This window comes from Lutjanus erythropterus, chromosome 7, assembly GCF_056507025.1.
Source record: "Lutjanus erythropterus isolate fLutEry1 chromosome 7, fLutEry1.hap2, whole genome shotgun sequence".
NCBI lineage: Eukaryota > Metazoa > Chordata > Actinopteri > Lutjaniformes > Lutjanidae > Lutjanus > Lutjanus erythropterus.
In genome coordinates, this window is record NC_139323.1 from 28,920,560 (window position 1) to 28,946,293 (window position 25,734).

The following is a 25,734-nucleotide window of genomic DNA, read 5'->3' on the forward strand; positions in this document are numbered from 1 at the left end:
GTCTCTTTTTAAATTAGTATCAATGAAATGATTTGTCCTACCTAAATTTAGAGTTGAGTGAAGAGAACATTTTTGACCAAAATACTGAATGTAATTGAATAACGGGGTTAATCAATAAGTGGTAAATAACGGGGACGTGGACAGCACATTCTATCAGGACTCAATGTGCCAGGGACATCACCGGAAATGACGAAGTCCATGTTTTACATACTTCCGTTTGTAAAATCTCGCGATAAAAGCCTGCATGCTAACCACGGATGGGCTTGTTTCATATTCCTGTGTACCTCTGATGGGCGGTGCTGAAAAAACTATATAAATTCGGGCCAATCGCAGTGGGAAAAATGATAATACATGTGCGTATGGAATATGTTGAGAAGTCTTTACTTTTATCTTAAAAGTATAACAAGGCCGTAAGTCAATAAGGCAGACACATTAATCTGCTTATCACAGTAAAGTCTGTCAGTATCGATGTGTATGTGCTGTGAGTTTTTTGACAGAATTAAAATAAGTACAATTTTCAAAATTTCGACTTTATTCTAATGCAATGTTAAAAATAAACTCCCTCTTTATCCCTTAATGCTGACGTAATACTCAGTCGTGCAGATGTCTTAAAATATTGCAAGTTAATAAATCACTGACTGCAGGTAATAGCGATCCCTTTTAACGACGGGCGGAGCTAAGCGCCCGCACAGCGCTGTACCCAGGAGCAAATCGAGCGCTCCTCCTCCTCCTCCTCCTCTACCATGGAGAGAGAGCGGGGTAAATATCCGACGGTGAGCTGCAGGCCTGCCAGCTGCAGACACACGGTCAGGTTTAAATAAATGGGAGAGACACATCTGTCCTCGGCGTGCAGCGTGTTAGTGTCGGAGCCTCCTCGTCTGTGTCCCCGATGTTGGTGCGGTGCTTCCTGCCTGTCCTCTGGGCTCTGTCCGCAGAGGCTGACTTCTTCCACTTCGACAGCATCTCCAATGTCTCCACTTACTATTTTAATTACATCTATTGTAACATATGGGAGGGGGACTGTCAGCCCAACCAGGACGATGCCACACAGCAAGGTGAGAAGAGACTGAAGCGAAGTCTGTCTCACCACAAGCTGCTGTTATGTAATGTTTGCAGAATTTCCTGTAATTTGCATTATGTCCGGTGTTCATGTTACATTAACCTTTCCTGTTCCTCATTCTTGATGTCTTACTCGGTGGTTATAGTGCTGTTATTAAAGCGGTGCGGTTGTCTTTCTTGCTGTGATCAGTTCCTACCAGAGACCTGTGGGCAGGATTTCCTCAGGACTACATCAGCCTGCTGCATCAGTGGTACTGTAGTCTGGGCCAGTGCTGTGAGTCTGGAGACTGCAGGATAACCAACAATATCACAGGTAGCACACTACAGTTAGGTGCCTGCTTATATGGACAAGTGCATGTGTGATGATTGTGTCTCCGGACATTGCTGTATTTACATTATTTTATTTTATTACATGTTTTTTTCCTCATATTTATTGAGTATCTGTGTTTCCTGGTGTCCTGTTTTATTCTAGTTATAGATTTTAAGGCTGAAATTCATGCTGGATCAATTAATCAATTAATTGTTAGGCAAATAAAACGCCAGAAAAATATTGATCATTTACTGTTATGGAGGAGTAAAGACACCAGGAAAAGAAATCACATTTGACAACTCGTTTAAATGTTAAAAAAACAAAAACAAAAAAAAATCAGTTAAACAATAATAGTTGGTGATTCATTCAATCATTGACTACCAATCAATTAATCATCTAACTGTTACAATCCTAACTGACTGTTTCTGTACCAGCCCTCTGTGTAGGATGTTGATTTAAAAAAAAAAAAAAAAAAGTAAAAATATCTTTTTTTTTGTTTGACTAAGACTCTTTTTTTCTGTGGTATAGAGTATCAGTCTTTTATACAAGTATTGCGTCATCATTTATAGTCAGTCAAACAGGTGGCAGCTGAACGTTTTTATCACAAGAAACTGTAATAATAATTACTGAAATAATCACTTAATAATTTCAGTCACTTTCAAGCAAAAATTCCAAACATTTGCTGGTTCCAGCTCCTTAAATGTGAAGATTTGCTGCTTTTCGTTGCCTTTTCTAACTGCAAAAAAAGGGTCTTTGGAATCTGAAGCAAATTGAAGACGTCACTTTTGGCTTTGGGAAATTGTGATGAGCATTTTTCACATTTTATGGCACCTTATAGACGATTAATCGTGAAAATAATTGGCACATTAATCAATAATGAAGATAGTTGTTGCCCTGATACATGAGGTCAGACTGATATTGATGTGAAGTGCAACTTTTCTCCAAACAATGAAAACATTTGTGTCTGTTTGAGAGACACTTGCATCCTGAAACCAACAAAATCTTGTGGGAAACGAAGAAAACTTATTATTTTATTATTGAATTATGTCCAAATTATATCAGTGAGTTCATTAAGATTTGTTAGCTGTTGTTCAGCTGCATTGATTGATTCTAGATTTGATTTTGAATTTAAGACATTTATTATTGTCACAAAGTACAGAATATCCCTGCTTACTAGGAGGAGTTTCTACTGTGTAGGACAGACATACGTGGAATAATTTCTCAGCCTCATAGAGCCTCTCAACTTTATATAATTACAAATAATTTTAGGCTCTCTTGCAGCAAAAATAAAAGACTACTACATAGCATAAGGCTTGCAAAACTATATTATGCAAATGTGACCATCAGTATAGGTTTGGTAGATTCCCTACATCTGCCTGACCTTCGGCTTAAAAAGGCCTTGCATTTTTTTGTCTTTAAACGTTTTAACTGGTGCAGAAACACATTAATATATTCTGTATAACTGTAGGTATTTAGCACACACTCTCTACCTGCAATCATTATTCAACACTGCATAATACTAGTTTACACTGGCATCAGTCCTTCGTTTATTTATTTATTATTATTTGTATTATTTTACTGTACATTTCAACAATCAACAATCTTATTTATAATATTCTTGCATCTTAACACACATTTATAGAACCCATTTTCAGTTTTATTGTTTATATACACTTTTATATATATTGTACCATATATTCTTACACATTTCTTAATTTTCTACAGAAATTGTCATATTATAATATAATGCACGTACTTCTTCTACTTGTTATTCTCTTATCATTTCTGTGCTTACATCTATTTTTTCCCCTCGGGATTATTGAAGTATTTCTGATTGTGATTCTGTGCAGGTCTGGCGAGGGACCTCCAGACGAAGCTTCACGGGCAGCACCTGGCTCAGTCTGTGGTTCTGAAAGCCATCCAGGGTTTCATCAATAACCCCGAGTCCAATAAACCACTGACGCTCTCCTTCCACGGCTGGTCCGGCACCGGCAAGAACTTTGTGGCCCGGATCATCGCCGATAACCTGTATCGTGACGGGGTGAAGAGCGAGTGTGTCCGACTGTTCATCGCCCCGTTCCACTTCCCCCATGCCAGACTGGTGGACACGTACAAGGTGAGCTGGCACGCGGTTTGACGGTGTGTGCCAGAGAGTTGCTGGCAGGGTTCTCGGGACCCCCGGCTGCTTAGTCAGGTGTTTGGTCTGTGTGTTGTAATTCAGTCTGTGAGAGATAACGACGACAATTTGGACGGCTGCTTCAAATCGAACATACCTGGAACCTGGCATCTGTCCATCCAGGTCACAGGTCACAGATGTGCTCCTATACAAACATGTTTTTGCACAACCACTGCATCAGATTTCATAATTGTGTTGACACAGTATTATTACACAAATGAATCCTCATTTAACAGGGTATAGTACGCAGGATAACCTTTCAACTCATACTATCAAAATCTGTGGGATCTGTCAATGTGGACTCTGATTCTAAACATTTGTGCTACGTGTCTTGATAAGGTTTCCTTTATGAAAGAGACTTAAAGTGATAAATATTAAATTCTAAAACGTTTAAATTACCTTTTTCCCTATTGATGTAAGTGCAATGGAAATTTATATTTGACATGGCCCAAAAGAAAAGCAAAGTATAGAAAATAAGAAAAACTGAAAACGGACAGAAAACCGACAAGAAAATATGGAAAATATTCTAACAATATATACACTATGTTATATAAATTTGAGGGCTGTACAGTTTTGTGCAGGCTTGTGCAAAGTATTTGGCAGGGAATGTGCAAAAGGTGGAACAAGAACAAGAACATTTGACATGAAAATATACTGTTACTTAAACTTGAACTTGTGCCAGACTCAAAACCTAAAGGAAAATTATGTAATAGATTTACTGTACTAAATCATTACATGACCATGATATGTGATCAAAGATTAAGGACATGTGCCACATTTAAATACTTGTTTCTTTGACATCAATGCTACAGCTAGCATTGTTGCCATCGAAATTTCTATTCCGGTGCTGAACATCTGTTTTTGTTGTCTGTTTCAAGTTTATTGGAGTTAAAGTTAATGCTGAATGTGGAAGGAAACAACTCGCCTCAACCATAGACTTTAAATGGGAATTTAACCTATTTAATATACAGTCTGTGGCTCCAGCTTGATATTTGGACTGCAGTACTCATTTTTGAATGCTAGGGTCTTACATATTTCTTCATATTTCTCCAGAAAACATTTTGTCTTAATTTTCTTTTGTAGGTTTGTAGATTTTAGTGGATTTTAACACAGTAGTTTGTTCTTCCTCTGTGTGTCCAGGGCCAGCTGAGGGAGGCGATCAGGGACATGGTGCTGCGCTGCCCTCAGACTCTGTTCATCTTCGACGAGGCCGAGAAGCTTCACCCAGGCCTCATCGACGCCATCAAACCCTACATGGATCACTATGACAACGTGGATGGCGTCAGCTACCGCAGAGCCATCTTCCTCTTCCTCAGGTTGGTTTACACATCAGGCACGTACTGTCTGCTGAAGGTGGGTCAGAAACTCGCCACCATTCAGATGAATTACACCTCCGGCTCAGGTTCTCTGGCAGCTCATCTGTGATGAAGGATGTTTCTCTCTTTGTCTCCATTAGGCCTCTTTATGGATTTTTCATGTTTTCTATTCCTCATGTCTGACTTCTGCTGACAGATAATCTGTTCAGTCAAATATAGAAATAAATTTTTCACTGCATGGTTATGGCACAGTGATATGATGTAGGAGAGGCTTGAAGTCACTAAAACACTACGGTAACACACACAAAATCACATGTTAATTAATGTATAAACATTATGATGGAAGTCTATAATGGCTACTCCCATGCTCATCTCCTAAGTTGTTGCAGCAGTTTGAGATGATACCATTTATTACGTAGATATGGTGCACAATTCAATGATTTTTGACCACTGGCAAATTGCTAAAAATGGTGAGAAAGTTAGAAAAAGCTAGAAAAAAAACCAAAAACTTTTCTTTCTTACTCAATGTATATAATAAAACCTTGAACACCACTCAGTTAGGATGAGGAATAAACATTATTGTGCTTTTTATCCAGAAAAATTGCAGCTCCCCCAAAGAAATTTGTGACACAAGAACTGAGTATTACCATTTAAGTATGTAGTTAATGAACACAAACAGAATTATTTCAAGAAGTTTCAAATCACTGGCCAACCCTGATCTTTGATAATTAGTCCAAGAACAATCTATATTTAATCAAACACTAAACAAACTCTCCTTCCACTACACGCTTTCTGACATGCTTATTGTCTTTACAGTAATATTGGCGGAGCAACTATCAATGACGTTGCACTGGACTTCTGGCACTCTGGTCAAAATCGAGAGGACATCGGGATGGAAGACCTGGAGCATCGGCTACGAGCTGAAACTATGGAGTCTCAAGGTAGCTGCAGTACAGCCTCTCACATTAAAGCAAGTGTTTTTTATTGTTTTATGAAAGACTGATTGGTGGAACTTTGAAGTGAAGAAGAAATGAACACATACCCGATTATAGTGTACATCTATATAATTATTTAACATTATATCCCAAAAAGAAACAATAAATCAGTTTCTTTGTAATCTTATCTTCTCAAAATCCAATCAAGTTTTCTTCCTGTAAAACAAAATGTGGCATTTGCTTGTGTAGGCTTGAACCAAACAATTTTAACCAATCATATCAATGATTCATTTGTCACAACACAGAAGCTAGATACTCTTGAAGTGCAGTTTTATCTGAACTAAATATTTTTTCTGTATGGTTCTCTTGTCCAGGTGGGTTTGCTCAGAGTGAGCTAATGTCCGGCCACTTGATCGACTTCTTCGTGCCATTTCTACCTCTGGAGTACCGCCATGTCAAGCTCTGTGCACGGGACGCCTATGCAGCTCGAGGGCTGGAGACAGATGAAGCTACGCTGGATGAGGTGGCCAAGGCGATGCTGTATGTCCCCAAAGAGGAGAGACTGTTCTCAGCCCAGGGATGCAAGTCCATACCCCAGCGGATCAACTTCTTCCTCCCATAGAAGGAGAGACAGACAGGTGGACAGACAGACAGACGGAGAGACCTGGAGGAGGTGTGAGATCGCTTCACCAGCCCATCTGCATACAGAGCCACAGAGGAGAAATATCTCCTCTGCTCTGCTCTGCTCTATGTACCCCCCTCCCTCCCCTCACAGATACAACACGTGTCTGTCCGGGTCCCTCAGAGAACGCCGGGCAGAAGGGCAGAACCAGTATGAGAGGAGAAAGCAGCACGACTCACCCTGCAGATATGAGCAGCGCCAGACAGTCATTGAGTGCAGCGCGGCTGCTCTTCCTCACCTGCCTGGTTTGAATCCTCACAGTGTCGAGAAGACTGAGAAAAGCAGAGGACTGTTTTAGTGGTTGTGCAGTGTGTGTCATAGATCGGGGATACTCAACTTGCTTTGCCCAGGGGCCACTTTTTCCAAATTATAGGAGGCCAGGGGCCAATTAATAAACAAAGATTAGTAATAACATTATTTATCAAACAAAATGAATTTAAAGGCCAATTACTTCTCTTTCTTTTAAATGATTTATTCTCCAGTTAACTCACTTAGTAACTTCATTTATTAGCTAAATTATCTTGGTGCAGGGAGACAGAGACAATCCGGTATTTTAGAATATTTGATAACAGCAGCTTCGCTTAAGTTATAAATGCTTTGGAAACATTTGAAAGACTTTATACAACATTCACCTCTTAAGTCCCCAAGCTTTGATTTTGTTTGCAATATTAATTTCTCCTTGCTGTTTGAGATTAGCAGGACCTGATAAATATATTGGGGCTTGAAGTGGCCAATGAGGTACAAGTTGAGTATCACTGTTATAGAAGAAAATATTTTTGTCACACTATTTATGTCTGTTCACCTCAGCCAAAACCTGAGTTGCACTTTTTTATGTTTAGATAAGGTCAAACATACTTCATGTGTTAGTATTTGCATGTCAGACACTGTGCTTATGTTAGCAATGATTATTTATTTGTGCCATATTTGAACATCTTATTGTGCCAGATTATTTTATGTGGAGTTGTTTTAATGCACCTGTGGTGATACTGTAAGCCTAACAGCTTACATATTATATTACATGGCACTGTGTGTGTGAACAGGAGTATGAAGTGTTTAACAGCTAACGTACACGGTGCTGTGATGCAAGCGTCACTTGAAATGGTTACTGGAAAAATGTATCAAAAGCAGTGAATCTATTTGAAAGTCAGCTTTTAATTGTAAATATGTTTAATGACAGTACTTTTAATAACTTGTTTTTTTATTGTCAGTAGATTGATTGATTCAAAGGGACATGATAAATGTATCATTGCCATCATTACATAATATCCTATGGTTAATTAAGGGCATAGTTAACAAATATATTTTTTTTCATTCATTCGTGCATTCCCTTTTACATGCTGTCATACTGGTCTGAGTTGGTCTGCTTTAGTGATTTTGTACTCAGGTCACATCACAAGACGAACGTGAGAAGAAATGTCAGAAATGGTTTTAAGAAAATAAACATCCACAGTAAACCAACAAGAGCTGTTTGTATTTAATGCAATAATGTGAGTGGAAACCAAAAAAGAAGTCCCCAGAAAGTCATTGATTTTATCTTCACACTATATTATTTAATAGATCTGGATTTTTCTTTTTTTTAAAGAGTTTTAGAGTTTTAAGAGTTTTTAGATACTTTATTACATTGTTTTTGGCGGAAAAAAAGAAAAATGTAAACAGATTGTATATGTCGAAACATGTTTGGAGAGAATCTTTAAAAATGGAAAGAAAAAAAATGTTTTTCATATATTAAATGAGTCCATTTAGTTTGGTTAAGTACATTTGAACAAAACAGATTTTAACTCTGATTTCGCCGTGCTCACTGTGATTTCTCCCCCGTACATATGATTCACCCTTCAGCGCATCAGCCTTCCTTGGGCGTGTATCAAGCAAACGCGTGGTCTGCTCTCATTGGCTACATCGATTATTCGCTCAGATTTCCTCTCCTCCGATTGGTCGAGAGGGGTAACGCTTCCTTATTGAGGACCTGAGACGCCGTCCAATCAGATTCAGACATCTGTTCCGAGCCGAGAGGAGAGCAGCGGTACCGTCTCAGCGTTTTCCCACTGTAACCTTACTGTACGAGAGTCTGGACCGACAAACAACGCCTCCTGTGCGCCGTTGATAGATTATTTGGATTTATTTGCGATTATTGGCGATTAGTTAGTTAGTTTTTTATTCGGCAGGGTGCTCCAGCTCGTCACCATGACAGCCCTGTCGCTGCTTTTGATGGCCGTGTCGGCCGCATCTGTACTGGCCGAGTCCACTGTGTATCTGCGGGAGCAATTTGAGGACGGGGGTGAGGTCCTTTACACAGAAAACCTTCATTATGTAACGGTCTCTTGTTGTGATTTGTTGAAACTGCACATATATTAGATGTTACAGTGTTGAATCAGCGCATGAGCGGTCACTGTTCTTCATTTTGGGTGGTTGGAATGATTTTTGACATCTTATAATTTTGTCTCCATTTTTTATGTTGAATTGTCTGCTCACTGCTCAGTTTGAGATGAATATAGTCAACATGGGGACCATTCATCTTTTGACCCTCTTCTCCCCTCCCATCCCTTCCACCCCCCCAACTATCATCAAACCCTGTCTGTCTCCTCCCCATCCCCCTTGCTGCACATCACATCCTTCCCTTGTTCAGTCACTGTTACCTTTCTTTACCTCTAAGTGTCTTGTTCTTTCATAACAAACACCGTGTATGATAGTGAAGACAATATGAAGCATGCCCCTGCAGCGTAACACAGTCCCAGTGCACCTGCACCGATGCATCATCAGAGGTGGATTATAGCAGCCTGTGAGTGACTGCTGTGCAGCTGAACCTACACTTGTTTGTGCAGATGCCTGGAAGAGTCGCTGGGTGGAATCCAAGCACAAGTCCGACTACGGCCTGTTTGTCCTGACTGCAGGGAAGTTCTTTGGAGATGCAGAGAAAGACAAAGGTGAGTGGAAAGGTTAAACTGGATCCACCCACACACCGTAGATCTGTGAGTGACTCCCTCGTTGCTTTGGGTGTTAAGCTGTGTTTATGAGAGTATGGGTGTGTGTCCTCTCCGCCTGCGGTCTGTTTTAAGGAGAGTTACTGTGACACTTGACTGAGACTTCACTATGACGTAGTGCTCTCTTGGGATTTATTTAAGTTTTGATTGTGTCCTTTAGGATGAAGGAATCATTTCTCTTAATTCTTTAATTGATAAAGTGACATTTACTAGTGGCACAATACTGAGGTGAGATTTATTGCTTAAAGCAGTGGTTTCCAACCTTTGTCCTTGAGAGATCCTTTTCTGTCACTGAGTAAATTGATGACCCCTGACTAAGTGACATATTTTATTGATATTTCATACTATAGTCATGGTATAACCATAATAGGACAGAGCAACTGATTAACTGCACTATTAACCCTAAAAGGAGCATAATAACTACAAGAAGGTTGTGTAAATATGTAGCTAATATGTAACTATGTTAATGAAGTTTTTTCACTGAAACTAATGAAGTGCTGAGATACAGGCCTACTGTATTTTGTCTTTTTTAAAGTTTTTTACACCCCTTAAAATGAAAAAGGCCTTGCAATCCCCCATAAATCTTTGGAAACTCCTAAAGCAACTAGTTTTTGGATTTTATATAATCCACACCACCCTTTTTATAAGGATAAAGGAAAACAGGTAGCTGCTGGGAGTCACAAGTAAGTAAATTGTCCCCCAAATGTATTAAAGCAAGACAGACTGAAGAAAATTACTTTAGGTCTGGATAAATAATACGTAACCTACTCATCTGCAAAGAGAAAAAAAAAATCACAAGTAGCGCTGCTGCTACATAACTTGCACTATATCTGGAAGATGTTTCACACTTCATCCATCCACTCAAGACTGTTTGCTTGCTGTATGACAGGAAGCAGTGACGGCGTGAGGTGACAAAAATATTAATCTAGCACGCCCCCTGGCTGCACAGAGGCGGAGACTAGAAATTCAATTCAATTCAATCAGTCTGTAGTTCTTCTTTAACATCAACTACACCACTGTGACAGTGCTGGATACAGGAAGAACAACAGATTTTGTAGCAGGGCAACTCAGCTTTCTCTATCAATATAACACAGGAATTTCTTCAATTGACTACATTTGCCATCAACACTGGTTAAAAAGTTAAAAAGTACAGAATATTTCCTTTAACAGAAGTTATGTGGTGTTAATAAAGCAGGGTTAGAAATAAGTCAAAACCTACACATGCAACACTTTCTCACTGACCTGGAGATAAGAGCTGGAAGTGAATGACACTTTTTTAAGTTGTGCTGGAGTTCAGATGACACTGAGTCTGTGGGCTCCTGTCATTATTGTTTGAGATGTAAATGAGATTAATCTGAATGTAGGGCCTCAGGCTATGTGTATGAAAATGTGCCCATATCCCAGTAAAATGACTCCGGGTGTTTTCAAAGTTGTTCCATGATTTACTGTCTGTGGAGGAGCTCCTGTATTTGTCTCTATATGACATCATAACAACAGGTCTTCTCTCTGCTTTATAACTTGAGAAGAGACTTCACACATTTCATCTAACCTTTACAGTTTTACAGAAACAACATGGATTATACTTAATGCCGGCTCTTCCTTTAAGACAGATGCATGACAGTAACATTTTTTATATTTTGCCACAGGTCTGCAGACGAGCCAGGACGCCCGCTTCTACGCCCTGTCATCCCGTTTTGATGACTTCAGCAACCAAGGCAAGACTCTGGTCATCCAGTTCACCGTGAAACATGAGCAGAGCATCGACTGTGGTGGAGGCTACATCAAACTGTTCCCCTCCGACCTCAACCAGGAGGACATGCATGGAGACTCTGTCTACAACATCATGTTTGGTGAGTCAGCGTGAATAGTTTATAGACTCTCTCTCTCATGTATATTCTTCAGTGATAAAAGCACGGATCATCTGTAAGACCACAGTCACAGTTAGTGCCATTTTTTTCTTCATGTTTCACCACAGGTTGACAGCTCTTAATTTTGTTGAATACATGTTGGTGTCCACTTCAGATAGGGCTGCCAAGTCTTCAGAAAGGCGTTGTATTCATTTCTGAGAGTAATTAAGTGATCATATGTCAAGTGGAAGGCAGCCATTCAGTTCCTAGACCCATCTAGCTGTGAGGAGACTTCCATCAGACTTACATGTCATTGCTGTGCTTTTTACCTGGTGATGCACAAATCCATTCCTAAAAACCTTTTTGACCATTTCTAAAATCTGCACTAATGGTTGTAAGATTACCCAAGAAGCAACTTGGCAGATCTAATGGGAAAGTGAATCCTGTACGTTTTGTTGTAATGTCACTGAAGTCGTGATTGAAGGTATGAAGCTTTGCACGAAAAGGTGCGATGCAAAAACAAGTCTTCCTCTATACCACATCTAAAACACATATTTGATACCTCAGAATTGTATTTATGCATTTTAGGTGGTGTGCTGAATGTCTACTCTTAACTTAAGGATTGGATTCTGCATTTTTATTTGTTTGCACCTGCAGGTCCTGATATTTGTGGCCCTGGTACAAAGAAGGTTCACGTCATCTTCAACTACAAAGGCAAGAACCATCTGATCAACAAGGACATCAGATGCAAGGTGAGACATCAATAAATGGTTCTTTTTTCATATTTACTTGGGAAAAGGCAGAAGTTTTTTCTTATTCTGAGCTTTTTCTAATGAGAAATTGGTCCTAAAGTTTGTAGCAGTTTGTTAGCATTTAGGACACTGCTGTTGTCCTGAGTAGAAAACCAAACCATCAAAGAGACGACGAAAGTGTTGTGCATTACAAACACATTAAATGTAAATCGCTCATGAATAAAACACAATTAGAAAAGCTGCTGACATTTCTTTTATACCTTGCAGGATGACGAGTACACCCACTTGTACACACTGATTGTCAACCCCGACAACACTTATGAGGTCAAAATTGACAATAAGAAGGTCGAGTCTGGCAATCTGGAGGATGACTGGGACTTCCTGCCTCCCAAAAAAATTAAGGACCCTGACGCCAAAAAGCCAGAGGACTGGGACGACAGGGAGAAGATTCCCGACCCTGACGATAAGAAACCAGAGGTCAGTCTGCTTCAGTGTCCCTGTTTGTCTGCATTTTTAATTATCCGTCTTGGCCCATTTTTTCCAACTTCTAGACATTTATCTTTTGCTGTATCTCTTTGTTAGGACTGGGACAAGCCTGAGAACATCCCAGACCCTGATGCTAAGAAGCCTGATGACTGGGATGACGAGATGGACGGAGAGTGGGAGTCTCCTATGGTTGCCAACCCCGATTACAAGGTGAATGGCAAAATTTTAGCATTTAATATATAGTATTACACTATTGTTGTGTCCAAAATAAGCAAAGTAAAGAAAGCAATAAAAGACATTACTGTTATTTTAAGAACATTTTATATCACTGATATAATGATAAGATAATAGCAAAATAATAAATGATGTACGTGCATCCTTTCAAAGGGCAACAGACTTTTAATTCTTAAGGATAGTCAGCCTGAATGTGAAAAAATTCAAATATCCTGAATAAATTAAACAAATAAAATAAGACCACACAACCAAAACAATAAATGAAACGGACTCTTGTGCTTGAAAAACCCTGGAGCCATATTCACAAAGCCTCTTAGTGATGAATTTCTTAGAGTTTTCATAGAGCTCTGGTCTTTTTTAAGTGTTTCCTCTTAAAGTTAAGAGTAGATCCTGGTAAAGATAAAAGTTATTTACAAAGAATCTTAGACCTTAAAAGAGCTCCTGCGGTGATAAACTGTAACGAGCAGGGAGGAGGACTTAAACAGAAGAGAAAATGGCAGAAAGACAAAGAGGCAGGACGTAGAAATGTTCTCCAAACGTTGAATGACAGTAAGTTCATGACATGCTACAGGTTAAATCATGTAGATAATGTTTGTGGTCCATCTCATTAGAGCTCACATAGTTCTCACCTAACACAATAAAGCCAAAAATGAAAGTGATCACAACACTAGGATATTTGGAAAAATGCAACCGTACAGCAGTGATAGATGTCCGCACCTCACCAGCTCACATAGAAGCTCCACCTGATAATATCAAATATATTAAGTACTAAAATTACCAACATGATAAATAAATATAAACAAATAAATATAACTATAAGCATGTGAACAGGCTAATGCAGAAATAAGCCTAGGCTACTTTTATAGAGTGATAATTATTATATTATTTATAAATTAATCCACAGAGATGTCCTTGGTATTAATAATTACACCATGTCTTAATAGAGACTAAATTAAATTAAATCACTGTGGATTCTGTGTCCATTATCAGTAAGAGATTTTATTTTTATTTTTTGGACAAACCAGTCACATACTTTAGAAGCATGAGTCATACATAGATAGCAACAAGGTCAACCACACCTCATCTGAGATAAAGGTTTCTGTCCCTTCTTTGCTCAGAGTTGCTCTGAGAGATTTCCTCTGAGATTACTCTGCGAATGTTTGTGAATATTTCCTGTTGTTTATTGTGGTGTCAAAATGTTGGTGACATTCTTAATTTAAAAAACATGCATGTAAACACAACAGGCAATATTGAGGTCAGCAAAAACTATGTAGGTTGTCCATTTATGGCACAGTAAGATGATGATGTAATTATCATGACCAGACTATTAATACTATACATCAGTGATTCCTAATGTGTGGGCTGTGGCCACCTGGTGGGCTGTGAAAGTACTACAGGTGGGCCGTGAAATGTCATTTAAATTAAAGAAATATAATTGTTAAGTTCTCAGTTTTGTAAGTTTGAAATTTACAGAAAATATTTAGGATTCATTTTAAAAAGTAATCTAATAAAACAAAGCCAAGGGACAATGTATATACATATAGTGCCCTCAAACACTCCACATAGGAACAAAAAATGTATTTTCTATTCAGTAGATATGGAAATTACAGTTATTCAACTCTACATTTGTCATTGATAAATGAGTGAATATGAGAGTGGGTTTGGCTCATTTCAACAAAACTGTTGTTCTGTTAAAAATATTTCATGAAATACAAGGAGACGAGTGTTTGTTTGTTTTTTTTTTGTGAACTTTGACACATCCCTCTGCGTCAGAGGCTTTGACATTAACCACACTGTCTGGCTCTCTGCGTCTGTTTGCTGTCGACAGGGTGAGTGGAAGCCCAGAGAGATCGACAACCCCGCCTACAAGGGCAAGTGGATCCATCCTGAGATTGACAACCCGGAGTACACAGCCGATTCTGAGATCTATAAATACGACAGCGTCGGCGTGATTGGACTCGACTTGTGGCAGGTAAGAAGAACATGTAGCTGACTGTCCTACTGACTGATTAATACAGGCTGACAAACTAGTGTTTGACTTGCACTTTAAATATATCCATCCCAGAATAGGAGTATTTTATTTTTACAGTGTGTTAATGCTTATTTATTATATTTTCAGTTACAGCCACTGCAAAGTTTTATTTTTGAATGTCTTTCTAGTTCTGTTAGTCAGTCAGTGCAAATTTGTTTATTTTCCATTTCAAATAAAAAATGAAGTGAGATGCTGTGCGGATAGAGGAAACCTGTTTTTAAAAATACAGTTTTTCTTTTATTGGATCTGTAAAATATATATAACTGTGGACTTCTTTCTGATGCAGGTCAAGTCTGGTACAATCTTCGATAACTTCCTGATCACCAATGACCCAAACCTGGCAGAGGAAGTAGGCGACGACACCTGGGGTAAAACTAAGGTCAGCCAAAATCTTTTATCTTTACCAGGTTTCATATCTCATGCAGGGCGTCCGCATGTATCAGCAAGTTAAATGTCAGCCTTTTTAATTCTTTTTAATGCCACTGTTTAATTAAATTTTGCAACATCAAATGTGAGAACACAGTTGTGCTTTTCTGAATAAATATATATATGTTGTCACTTCAAAATAATAAGTAAGGCAGGCGGCCTGGTAGCTCAGTTTGTAGAGGGATTGCCTCATGTACTGAGGCTGTGAGTCCTCTGCAGCAACCATGGGTCTGACTCTCGCCTCCGGCCTTTTGCTGCATGTGATTCCCCCTCTCCCTCTCCCACTTTCCTGTTACATCTTCAGCTGTCCTATCATTAAATGCATAAAAACCCAGAAAAAATACATATAAATAAGGCAAAATTACACTAACTGATTGAATTAAAGAACATTTGTCCAAATACGTTCATTAGTGAGATTAAAAAAATGTCTGTAATGAGATTAATCACTGTAGCTGGTGTCTGAAATGAGGCAATATTAAGATACATTGATAATTTCTATGCTTAAAGTCATTTAGACTTCAGTATTATTATTGTGATTCACCGTTTTATAGTTTATACATGGCATTTAATTATATAGGTAGTAACTCTCCTGTCTCTTTTCGCCTACATACAGTCTTTTGTTACGATGAATTTAGTCAACTTCCTCATGAAGATTAGACTGATGATTAACCTACTTTTTACAGCTTGTCTTTGACCCAAATATTGGTAGAATTTGACAGTTATTTAACAGGCAGCGTTTCCTGCCCATTATTTAGCCAACGTCGTTCCTCGTATTTATATTCTGAATAGGGAATGAGCGAGGGACCGCACGATACAAATCACCAGTTCAAGATGACAGACGCGATGACAAAAATGAGACTTGCTCTGAAATAATAGAGGTTAAAAGATAAACAGGGACACTGAAGAAAGGGTTAAAATTCAGGCGAGAGTAAACCCACAGAAGCGGGTGTGTTTGCAGGCAAGTCAACGAGTCAAAATTTGCAAACACGATTAGCAAAAACCTAAAAGGCTTTTAACAGTATAACAAAGGCATTTGGATTCAACTCTTGTTGAGTTTGCGAAAGATTAGGTGTACAAGCATTTTGTACTTTCAACATTAAATAGAGACACACCGATCGACCTGATTCAATTCAGAAGCCTGCAATCAATATCAGATGTCATATGTTCATTGAGCATATTCAGTTACATGTATTATTTTAAAGATGACAATATAGGTCGATATTTTCACTTTGCAATGATCATATTGGATCATTTAACAATGGATCAATACATTGCTGCACCCCCAGTATCTTACTCGTGTTTCGGGATGTGTATATATGGAACAATGCATTGATCACTTTTTAATTAGTTGTCTTCATGTTCCTTCTCTCCAGGATGCAGAGAAGAAAATGAAGGAAAGCCAAGAGGAGGAGGAGAGGAAGAAACGTGAGGAAGAGGACAAGCAGAGGAGAGAAGAGGCGAAGGAAGAGGACGAGGAGGAAGAGGAGAAGGACGGGGAGGAGGAGGAGGAGGAAGATGAAGAAGAGGAGGAGGGCGAGGAGCAGGAGGAGGAGGAAGAGGACGATGAAGGCACAGACTCTAAACTCAAGGACGAGTTATAAACTGTTCACAAAATAAACTAGAGACTGTCTGTGTGTCAATGAGCCAATGGAACGAGGCTGGAGACTGAGATGAGAGACCCTCATGACTGACACCCTGGGGTGGGGCTGGGTGGGATGGGGTTTTTCATTTCTCTGTTTGTTTACAAAGCAAGGGAGGAGGAGAAAAAAAAGGGCAATTATTGTTCTGTTTCCTGTTTCCATGTGCTACTACTACTACTATTGTTATTATTGTTATTATTATTATTATGATTATTATTATTAAAGGAGGAATAGTGATAGAAAAAAATAAGATGTCATAACGAATGTCAAGATCAAACTGAATTGTTTTGCAGTTTGTACCCAACAGAAATCTATAAATTGTCATTTGTGTTCTGCAGAAATCTGGGTTTTTATGAAGTATAATGTTGTGGTTACATGAAAAAAAAGCTATATTTGGTTTGTGGATGATACCATGAAAATATTTTGTTTACCTCATGTGTTTTGTTTGTGTTATTAATCTGTGTCACGTTTTTTGTTTTATTTTGTTTTTTTAACAGTCAGTTATCTCACTCTGTCTCAAGATCCACCTTTAAAAATTATGTTAATCTCGAAGAATTTGACAGGGTTGGACATCATTATGCAGGTCATCTCACCCGCTCTTATTTAAACCTCTGATTTAAACAAGGGTTAATAGCAACAAGAGTGCATCAGGACTGACGTTCAAAAAAAAGCTGTCATCTATAGGATGGTAATACGGGGTGCTTTAAGATGAAATCCCTTGCATAGTTTTGTACTGTATAGTTAACACTTTTTCACTTCAATGCACATACTGTAGTCTTTGTGTGTCTAAATAAACTGTGCTCAAACTCAGATGTACATTAGGAGCACTCCAGTAGCAGAAAAGCTTCCGTTCATTTGGTACGCAGCGTTCACTTTAAGTTTACTCGTAGTTGGTGTACTCACACGACCAGCCTCCTCATTTCTGATGCTAATATCTCTGCACTGCTGTAACCCAACACACTGTCCCCGACAAACAGTCCGAGAGATGATCCTTTTGTAAAAGACACATTTTGTACTAATGGTAGTAATTGAAGTGGGAAGATTTTCATGTTGCTGTGTAAAAAACAAAGACAGGTTCTCTGTCCAATAAAATCAACCAGAAGAAAATGAGCAGAAGTCGTCCTCAGTTTGTTTCTTATTATATTTTAAGTCATTTCTTATCTTACATGGACCTGGAGGGCATTTGGTGGAATGTAAGTAAGTACATTAACAACCATGGTACTTGTACATGTGTATTTTCCTCTTTTTTTTTTAAACTAATACTTCTATTCCATTAGATTTAAGTGAGAAATGTATTTTCTGTCTTACTACATTTATCTGACAGCTATAGTTACTAGTTTACAGATTCATATTTTATATACCAAATATGATCTGAGAAAACTATACAATCCAACAATATACACAGCAGTCAAAATTATCTCCACTTAATAGTGCTAATAATAATGTAATAGTATTTTTCTTGTTAACATTGTGATAGTTGCAAGTTTTTTTTTTTTTTTTTTTACAAGGTCATTGGTTTCCTTGATGACAATAAGGTCATCTTCTCTCTCAGGTTAAGCATCCTGAGGTCTTTACTCCATTCAGTTAAAGGTAACTAGGTAGATTACCTGTTGTACCCTGTACAAATACAAGTATTTCAAAAATAATAATTACAGTAATTTGAGTATTTGGCTCCCACCACTGTGTATAATATATCATATAAATGTCAGAAAATCGGTGGGGATGGGGGGCACTGGGGGACTTGGACCTCAGTATTTCTAAAATCCTTGCTCAGGCCCTGTTGTTATATTGCCTCTGTTACTTGAATGAATTTTGAAAAAGCAAAGCTGCAAGAATTAATCAATTAATTATACTTAATAGCCAACTATTTTGATAATTGATTAATGGTTTTAATATTTTTTTAAAGGAAAAAAAGTCAAAATTCTCTGATTTCAGCTTCTTAAATGTGAATATTTGTTGGTTTCTTTACTCCATTATGATAATAAACTGAATATCATTGAACTGTGAGTAAAAGAAGACATTTGAGGACGTCATCCTAGACTTTAGTAAACACTGACAGGCATTTTTTAACATTTTCTGTCGTTTTAAAACAAAGAATTATGAATCGATTAATTAGAAAAAAATTGACCGATTAGTTGACTATGAAAATAATTGTTAGTTGCAGTACGTCTGTCACCTGTTCTTTATGAATTTATGTTATTTTGTCATGCATGTGTTTTGTTTTGGCCGCTGACAGATGATAGTTTGCACGGTTGGACTTGATTCCTGTGTGTTTGCGGAGGTGGTCCAGTGCCAGGTTTTTGAGCGGCCTCTGTCTGTGTCTGGCAGCAGCGCAGCATGAAAGCAGTGGGAAACAGAAACACTATGGCTGCCACTCTGTCTCTTACTCAGGTAACACTGTCTTACAACTCAAATATAACGACAACAAACGTTTCGTGGCCTCTGTCTCCTTTGCTCGGAGACATTTCAACAGTGTTAGTGAAAATATGCAGGCGGAAAGACGAGCTTACCTCGCTCCTCGTCTCTCTTTTTGGAAGTTTAGTCCTGCTGTGACTGGGAAAAGTTTCTGCCTAATCTCTTTGGGGACTGCGTAAGGGCGTAGCTAGCTAGCTAGCCTGCTAGCTAACAGCTAGTTAGTGTGCAGTGTTGGGGTGTTTTAGAGCCGCTTTATCAAACTTCAGATAAGCCATGTAACGTTACTTGGCTTCGTTTCGGTTGGGAGTGAATATTATCACGTTTTGCTGCAGGCTAGTTGGTGCTGGCCAAAGAGATGTTAATACGAGATACTCATGTGTGCCTCTGTTCTGGCTTTACTGTCATATTTTTGCTAACAAGTAGAGCCTCTGCTAACACTGTTTTCCGTTAAAAATTAAGCAAGTTAACGGGCGTTATACGTTATAGCCTAACGGTACGTTGAGTATTTCAGTGCTGCTTATGTAGCTTGCTATACAGACTGAATAACCTGCTATTATTAGGAATACACATGCTTCACTGACTGGGTTAGTGTTTTCCCTGTGACCTTTATGAAGTGGACAACAGTAAACTGTTAGCCTGTTAGCTCCTGTGGTTGATATGTGTCCGAAACTCAAAATAGTGTTGTCAGTTGTTTTGTAACCAGTAAGAGGAAGTGAGCTTGAGTAGCCACTAGCCAGCACTGCTGTCACAAAATGTCAGTATGCTGCCTGCTACGTAAAGCAGTGCAATTCGTGCGTAATTGTGTTTGTTTGCATAGAAAATAAGTTATTTAGCAGGTAGCAGTCAGGTGTAATAAGTAGGCTACAGTCTCAGACTTGTTACCTGAGCCACTGTTGCCTTAACAACAGACAGGAGCTGTCTGCCACCACACATGAGTTCCAAATCCTGTACTAATGTCTCTGTGTTGTGAGACTTCATTGGTCTGTCAGTCAGTAATGTTTGTTTGAAAGGGGAAGGTCACCTCAAAATCAAATATGCATATTTTTCTTCTTACCTGTAGTGCTGTTCATCCATCTAGATTGTTTTGATGTGAATTTCAGAGTCTTGGAGATTAGGTTTGGGCTGTATCCACTTTTTCATATTTTCATATCTTCCTGACGTTTTTACTAGGGTATACCATATTGTGGCGGTATTGTTGCAAAACTTGTGTAAAATGGCTCAACTACACTGTACTCCACTGTACTACTGTACTGTAATACTCCCATAACATAGCCGGAGCTGATCATCATATGTCGGAGCTCCACTTAGGTCTTAATAAGTTGCAGCGTTTATTCACTGACCAACTCAAACCTAAACTGTACATTTACAGCACTGTCACTGGCATATACTGCTCACCTTTCCCTCTGCTGAGCGCATATTCACCGTAACACTATCACCATAGACAGTAGTCTGTCCTGTAATGCTCACGAAACACCATGACTTGTCAGGCAGTGTTTGTTAACTTATTTTTATCATCCGGACTGAATCCCAAAAAAATCCAAAACAGGGGCAGACGCATTTTACTTTTTTCTTTCTTTTTTTTTTTAACTAATTAATCCTATAACTTTATTCCCAAGATGCCATGTTTCTTCTTTTTATGAATGCTATGTTCGTCTGCTGCTGACATCAACCCCTGGTGGTGTAAGTTGCAGACTACAATTCAGTGTCTCAGTTTCAGTTTAATAAAAAGAGGAGTGTCGGTATTTATGCCGGTATTGAAAATCACACCGTCAGGATTTCTTAATACCCTGGTATACTGTAATACTTTATGCCACCCAAACCTATTGGCTGTGTTGACGGCAGAGATGTCTGTGGTCTCTCAAATTTAAGGGATTTAGAAAGCACTTGGCTTGTGATGCTCAAAGTGTGAAAAACATACATTTGAAAATCTTAGCAGCAATGTTTCTTTCCAGAAATAATGACCTGGTTACTCTCAATAATCCACTGACCTTGTTAGCAGTTTCATGTCGGAACTGTTATTTTTCTACCGAACAATATTACAGCTAGCTCAGTGCTGCTAATGTTTCAGCTCTGCCGAGGAGGATCCATTTGTCGGACAGTAAGGGCCTCAAAGAGCAGTCGCCTATCAAAACCATTAGTTGACACTGTGCGTCATTGTAGACCAATCGTGCATCTGTGGTCAGCCTTGTTAAACCAACATGATGTAAGGTATTCACAGAAGGAAAGACTAATCCATCGTGAAAGACGCTTATCCATCATGAAAACATTTGCGTTGATAGATGCTGCATTAGCCTTTCAATCACACATCAATGTCGCTGCCATATTAGATAGGACAAGATTGACCTGGGGGTTTAGTCCAATCAGCTCACAGCTCATGCATAAACAGCCTCTCAGTGGCAATCAAGGACTCTGCTATTTCAACTATGTTTGTCCTGCCTACATTTATTAGTAACAAAAAAAATATCTCCCACAACTACCAACTACTATTTGGGTGTCGTCGACGATGAGTAAAATGCAGTTGAGGAAAAAAGGATATTGGATTGGTATTGGTATTGGCAGATCAAGTTTGCAGTTTTGATATCAGTTATCGGACATGAGAAAGTGGTATCAAGCCTTCCCTCCAGAAGGGTCTGTTGATCGTCTTGAGTCACTCGATCGTGATTTCTGGAAAGAGACATTGCTGTTGAGTTTTCTTGGCTCTTTGAGCACCGCAAGCTGAGCACCATCTAGTCTCATCATGTTCAAGAAAAGCAGACATCTCTACGACTGATAGCTCCAAAACTCAGCAACTCACACCATTTAGGGTAAACTGTCTGAAATTACTGCACTTTGTGTGGGAATTGTGTTTGCTTGCACGGTAAATAAGTTTTTTTAGCAGGTAGCAGCCAGGCCTAATAAGTAGGTTACAGTCTTGGACTTGTTACCTGAGCCACTGTTGCCTCTAACAACAGACAGGAGCTGTCTGCCTCCACAGATGAGCTCAAAACCCTGTGTTGATATCTCTGTGTTGTGAGACTTCACTGGTCTGTCAGGCAGTAATGCTTGTTTTAAGTGAGCTGTCAGCTTTACCACCTGATAATCCTCTGTGCTGACCCACTGTTCAGTGTTGCTGGTGACATTTATGTGCTTTATTGCCATGGGTGGATTAGGGAGTTGATATTTCTCGAACAAACTAGACTGGCCTGTCAACTCCCGCGCTGCAATTCATCTTGCTATCTGCTGCAGTTTTGTATGGGCTCGCTGGGGAATGATTGAGGGGTGTTTTTTCAATGCTCAATTAAAGAGTCACCAGTACAATGACCACAGTGTTACAGCCGCCAACAGTTCCAGGCACACTATTGTGTGTCAGAGAAATAAGTTGTATTGGCCAGAGAAAGATAAGTGTGTGTGTGATCAGTTATCTCGCTGTAAATTGGCAGTTGACAAAGCTGGCAGATAACTATGCTGATCACAGACTGTTTTTCTTGTGAGTCTTCTTCTGTGCCAGAGCGATGTGTGCAAGTCTGTGACAAGACTGACATTTTAACAGATCTCTGCTATATTCTTGGTTTTGTTGTACATTGATGGTGTATGCCATTTTGTTGCTGTGTTTCTGTGTGAGTAGCCACTCCCCAGTTGATTCACAGTTTGGACAATTAACTGTCCACACCTTTCCTCCTGCGCTGCACCTGTCGATTTAAAAACCACAGAAACCAATTGTCAGTTTCAGCTATATGGAGAAGGAAATGATGATTCTTTTCCTGTTCAGCCCAGCAGTGGACAATCATATTAACAGAGGAAAGGGGGGTGTTTAGGGAGGATATGACAGAAGGCCATATTAGCTGATGTCTGTGGAGTGACGCCCTGTTGTAACTATCTAAATCTGACCATCAGTAGCCTTGGGAAGTGCTTACTGTATATCCTGAAGTCAAACGGCTCACAAGTTATTACTCCTTCTGTGTGAAATTCAGCCAAAACCTTTGTGTTATCATTGTGACTCATAGGAGATCAGGGTATGGTGTAATACATGTAACTGTATGCCTCCTAGAATTTCCAGTGGTGGACAGTAACAAAGTCTTGAGTAATGCTCTTAAGTACATTTTGTGAGTATCTGTACTTTACTTGAGTATTTCTTTTTAATTTTTTTGGAAACTTATGACTTTCACTCTACTACATTTCAAAGACAAATATTGTACTTTTGAGGAAGGTTGTCGTTACTTGTTACTTTTAGGCTAAGCTTAGCTTTGAAGTAATCTGTTGCTGTTTTTTCTTTTCTAAAATGCATTTGGCCACATGCTGTGTTCCTCACAGGAGGAAATCAATCACAGTACCCGCTCTCAACTGGGACTGATGTAAAAGCAGAAACACGTCATCCAGCCACGCTCTGTAACAAGAGCAAACAAGCTCTCCCTCTTTCATTCAAACAAAACTCTGTAATGGCGAGAGCAGGAGAAAGACAAAATTAAATCTCAAGATGTCATTATATATACATTATATATATATATATATATATAGAAAAAGAGAAATAATTTCAGGTAGGTGTTTAAGGTTGGATTGTTTTTATCAGGGTGAAAAATACCACATAATTCATGTATATACTGCCCCTGAAGCCAGAAAGAAATCTTAGTTATTTTACAGACTTGGAGAACTCCTTACAGTTGGCTTCGATCTAACTTTATGTGGTGATTTTAATACAGTTATGTCAGAAAATGACAATAGCTGTCCTTTTTGGTTTTGACTGTATTTCTAAGGTGTTTCTATAGGCTTTGTGTAGCATAGTGGTCCTACAAGCAAGTCAGTGCATCATTAGATGGTTTCAGAGAGTTACAAGCTTCTGTAAATGCATCGTGAAAACAATATAGCAATGTACTAATATTAGAAAATGTACTTTTTACTTTTGAATACTTAAGTATTGTTAAAAGCAAGTACTCTAGTACTTTAACTTGATTAAAATTTTGTCTGAGCAGCTAGTAGTTGAGTAACATTTGACCAGGAGTATCAATACTTTGACTCAAGTACTGGGGTCGAATACTGTGTCCACCACTGGAAATTTCTACATCTTTGCTAGAAAAAAAATCTATAGTAATGCCTTCTCAGATAATCATTACTGGAGTTGGGTAGTGCCGAGAGCATTAGTTGACTGAGAACATTTGTCACAGACAACTTTCATAATCAATTGTTGAAGTCATTTATTAAGCAAAAGTGTTAAACTTTACTGGTGGTGCCACCTAAGCAAAGGTCACTGTGAGCTGCTTTTCTGTACATTGTATCAGTCTCTAATGAACGTGTCTCAGTTTTTTATAGGGTAGAAAATTGTGATGAACATTTCTGCTTAATTTTTAGGCTTTTTTTTTTTTTTTAAATCATGAGTTGGTTAATCGAAAAAGTAATGGACCGATTAGCCAAAAAGAAGACATAGCTGAATTTAAACTCTAATCTGATGTCTTTAGGATACTGTCATCTGTGGACTTGCCATGTTACCCGTAGGCTAGCCTTTGGCTGCAACTGCCAATTATTTTCATTATCAGTTAATCTGCTGATTATTTTCGCGATTAATTGATCAGTCATTCAGTCAACACAGTGTCAAAGAATTCTGAAAATGGCTCCTCACAATTTCACCAGAACCCAAAGTGACATCTTCAAATTGCTTCTTTTGTTCAACCTACAGTCCAAAACCCCAAAACTCTTCATTTACTATCATAAATGCCAAAGAAATGCAGCACAGGTTACATTTCAGAAGCTGGAACCAGCAAATGTTTAACGTTTTTGCTTGAAAAATTATTGAAATCATTTTAAATCAATTATCAAAATAGTTGGCATGTAGTTTTATTTTGATCAATTAGGTGCCACAGCTCTACTTAGCCTTTTTAAACTGAATATGTTGCAGAAAAAAATGAACTAAGAAAAAAACTGTCCTCTTTCCTGGTGAAACAGGTCTCATGACAGCTGTTCTTTGGCACAGTGAACTAAATGACAAGTTGCATTTGTTCCTTTTGTCTGAGCAGTGATCAAAGTCACTGTGTTGTTGGATGTTTTGGATCAGTGACAAACAATTAAGCTTCTCCATCTGTAATGAATGAGTCCTTTTTTGACAGCTGCTTTGGCTCAGTGGATGACACACTTACAGAAGCCAGCAAACACTTGTTGTTCATTTGAACAAACTGAATGTGCAGGATTAAGAAAGCATTTTAATATTATTTTGCTCCCTATCAGATTATTTCAATGGTAAGATAGATTTGTAGGAATTAATTTTATGCCTGAAAGAGGCTACATGAGCAGACACGGGAGGTTGTTATAGTTTTAGAAGGTGCTTATAAATGTGGTAAAAGTTATTGTTGGTCTGATTCAATCTGATTCAATCTGTAAAACTTAACTTTTTTTCATTTTTGACAGCTCTCCAGTGGAAATCCCATCTATGACAAGTATTATCGGCAGGTATGTAAACATGGTTTATTGATAGAAGCCCT

General features: G+C 38.7%; 3 protein-coding genes across 5 annotated transcripts in view; all 3 read left to right on the forward strand.

The window, feature by feature from the left end:
* The first annotated feature begins 730 nt into the window (after nt 1-730).
* tor3a (torsin family 3, member A) lies at nt 731-7,939 on the forward strand. The gene is made up of 6 exons (XM_084723478.1): nt 731-1,055; nt 1,250-1,372; nt 3,220-3,485; nt 4,686-4,861; nt 5,678-5,802; nt 6,171-7,939. Exons 1-6 carry the CDS (start codon nt 890-892, stop codon nt 6,416-6,418), a joined length of 1,104 nt encoding a protein of 367 aa, XP_084579604.1. The 5' UTR covers nt 731-889; the 3' UTR covers nt 6,419-7,939.
* Nucleotides 7,940-8,463: 524 nt separating this feature from the next.
* Nucleotides 8,464-17,983, forward strand: LOC146324190 (calreticulin-like). Its single transcript, XM_084723479.1, has 9 exons — nt 8,464-8,753; nt 9,298-9,399; nt 11,103-11,306; nt 11,961-12,055; nt 12,323-12,532; nt 12,638-12,751; nt 14,604-14,747; nt 15,094-15,186; nt 16,607-17,983. Exons 1-9 carry the CDS (start codon nt 8,660-8,662, stop codon nt 16,832-16,834), a joined length of 1,284 nt encoding a protein of 427 aa, XP_084579605.1. The 5' UTR covers nt 8,464-8,659; the 3' UTR covers nt 16,835-17,983.
* A 1,167-nt stretch (nt 17,984-19,150) lies between these two features.
* Nucleotides 19,151-25,734, forward strand: part of eps15 (epidermal growth factor receptor pathway substrate 15) — a 35,143-nt gene continuing 28,559 nt past the window's right edge. For all 3 annotated transcript variants that reach the window (XM_084723483.1, XM_084723480.1, XM_084723481.1), the window contains exons 1-2: nt 19,151-19,264; nt 25,661-25,702. In XM_084723483.1, coding sequence (XP_084579609.1) covers nt 19,211-19,264; nt 25,661-25,702 — 96 coding nt within the window. In that variant the 5' untranslated portion in view covers nt 19,151-19,210. The remainder of the gene's footprint in view (nt 19,265-25,660; nt 25,703-25,734) is intronic.

Coding starts and splice junctions, on each gene's coding strand:
- tor3a (XM_084723478.1), top strand. CDS start 890: ATGTTGGTGCGGTGCTTCCTGCCTGTCCTCTGGGCTCTGTCCGCAGAG. Junction 3,486..4,685: donor GACTGGTGGACACGTACAAG/GTGAGCTGGCAC, acceptor CTGTGTGTCCAG/GGCCAGCTGAGGGAGGCGAT. Junction 4,862..5,677: donor GCCATCTTCCTCTTCCTCAG/GTTGGTTTACAC, acceptor TTGTCTTTACAG/TAATATTGGCGGAGCAACTA.
- LOC146324190 (XM_084723479.1), top strand. CDS start 8,660: ATGACAGCCCTGTCGCTGCTTTTGATGGCCGTGTCGGCCGCATCTGTA. Junction 9,400..11,102: donor AGATGCAGAGAAAGACAAAG/GTGAGTGGAAAG, acceptor ATTTTGCCACAG/GTCTGCAGACGAGCCAGGAC. Junction 14,748..15,093: donor TTGGACTCGACTTGTGGCAG/GTAAGAAGAACA, acceptor TTTCTGATGCAG/GTCAAGTCTGGTACAATCTT.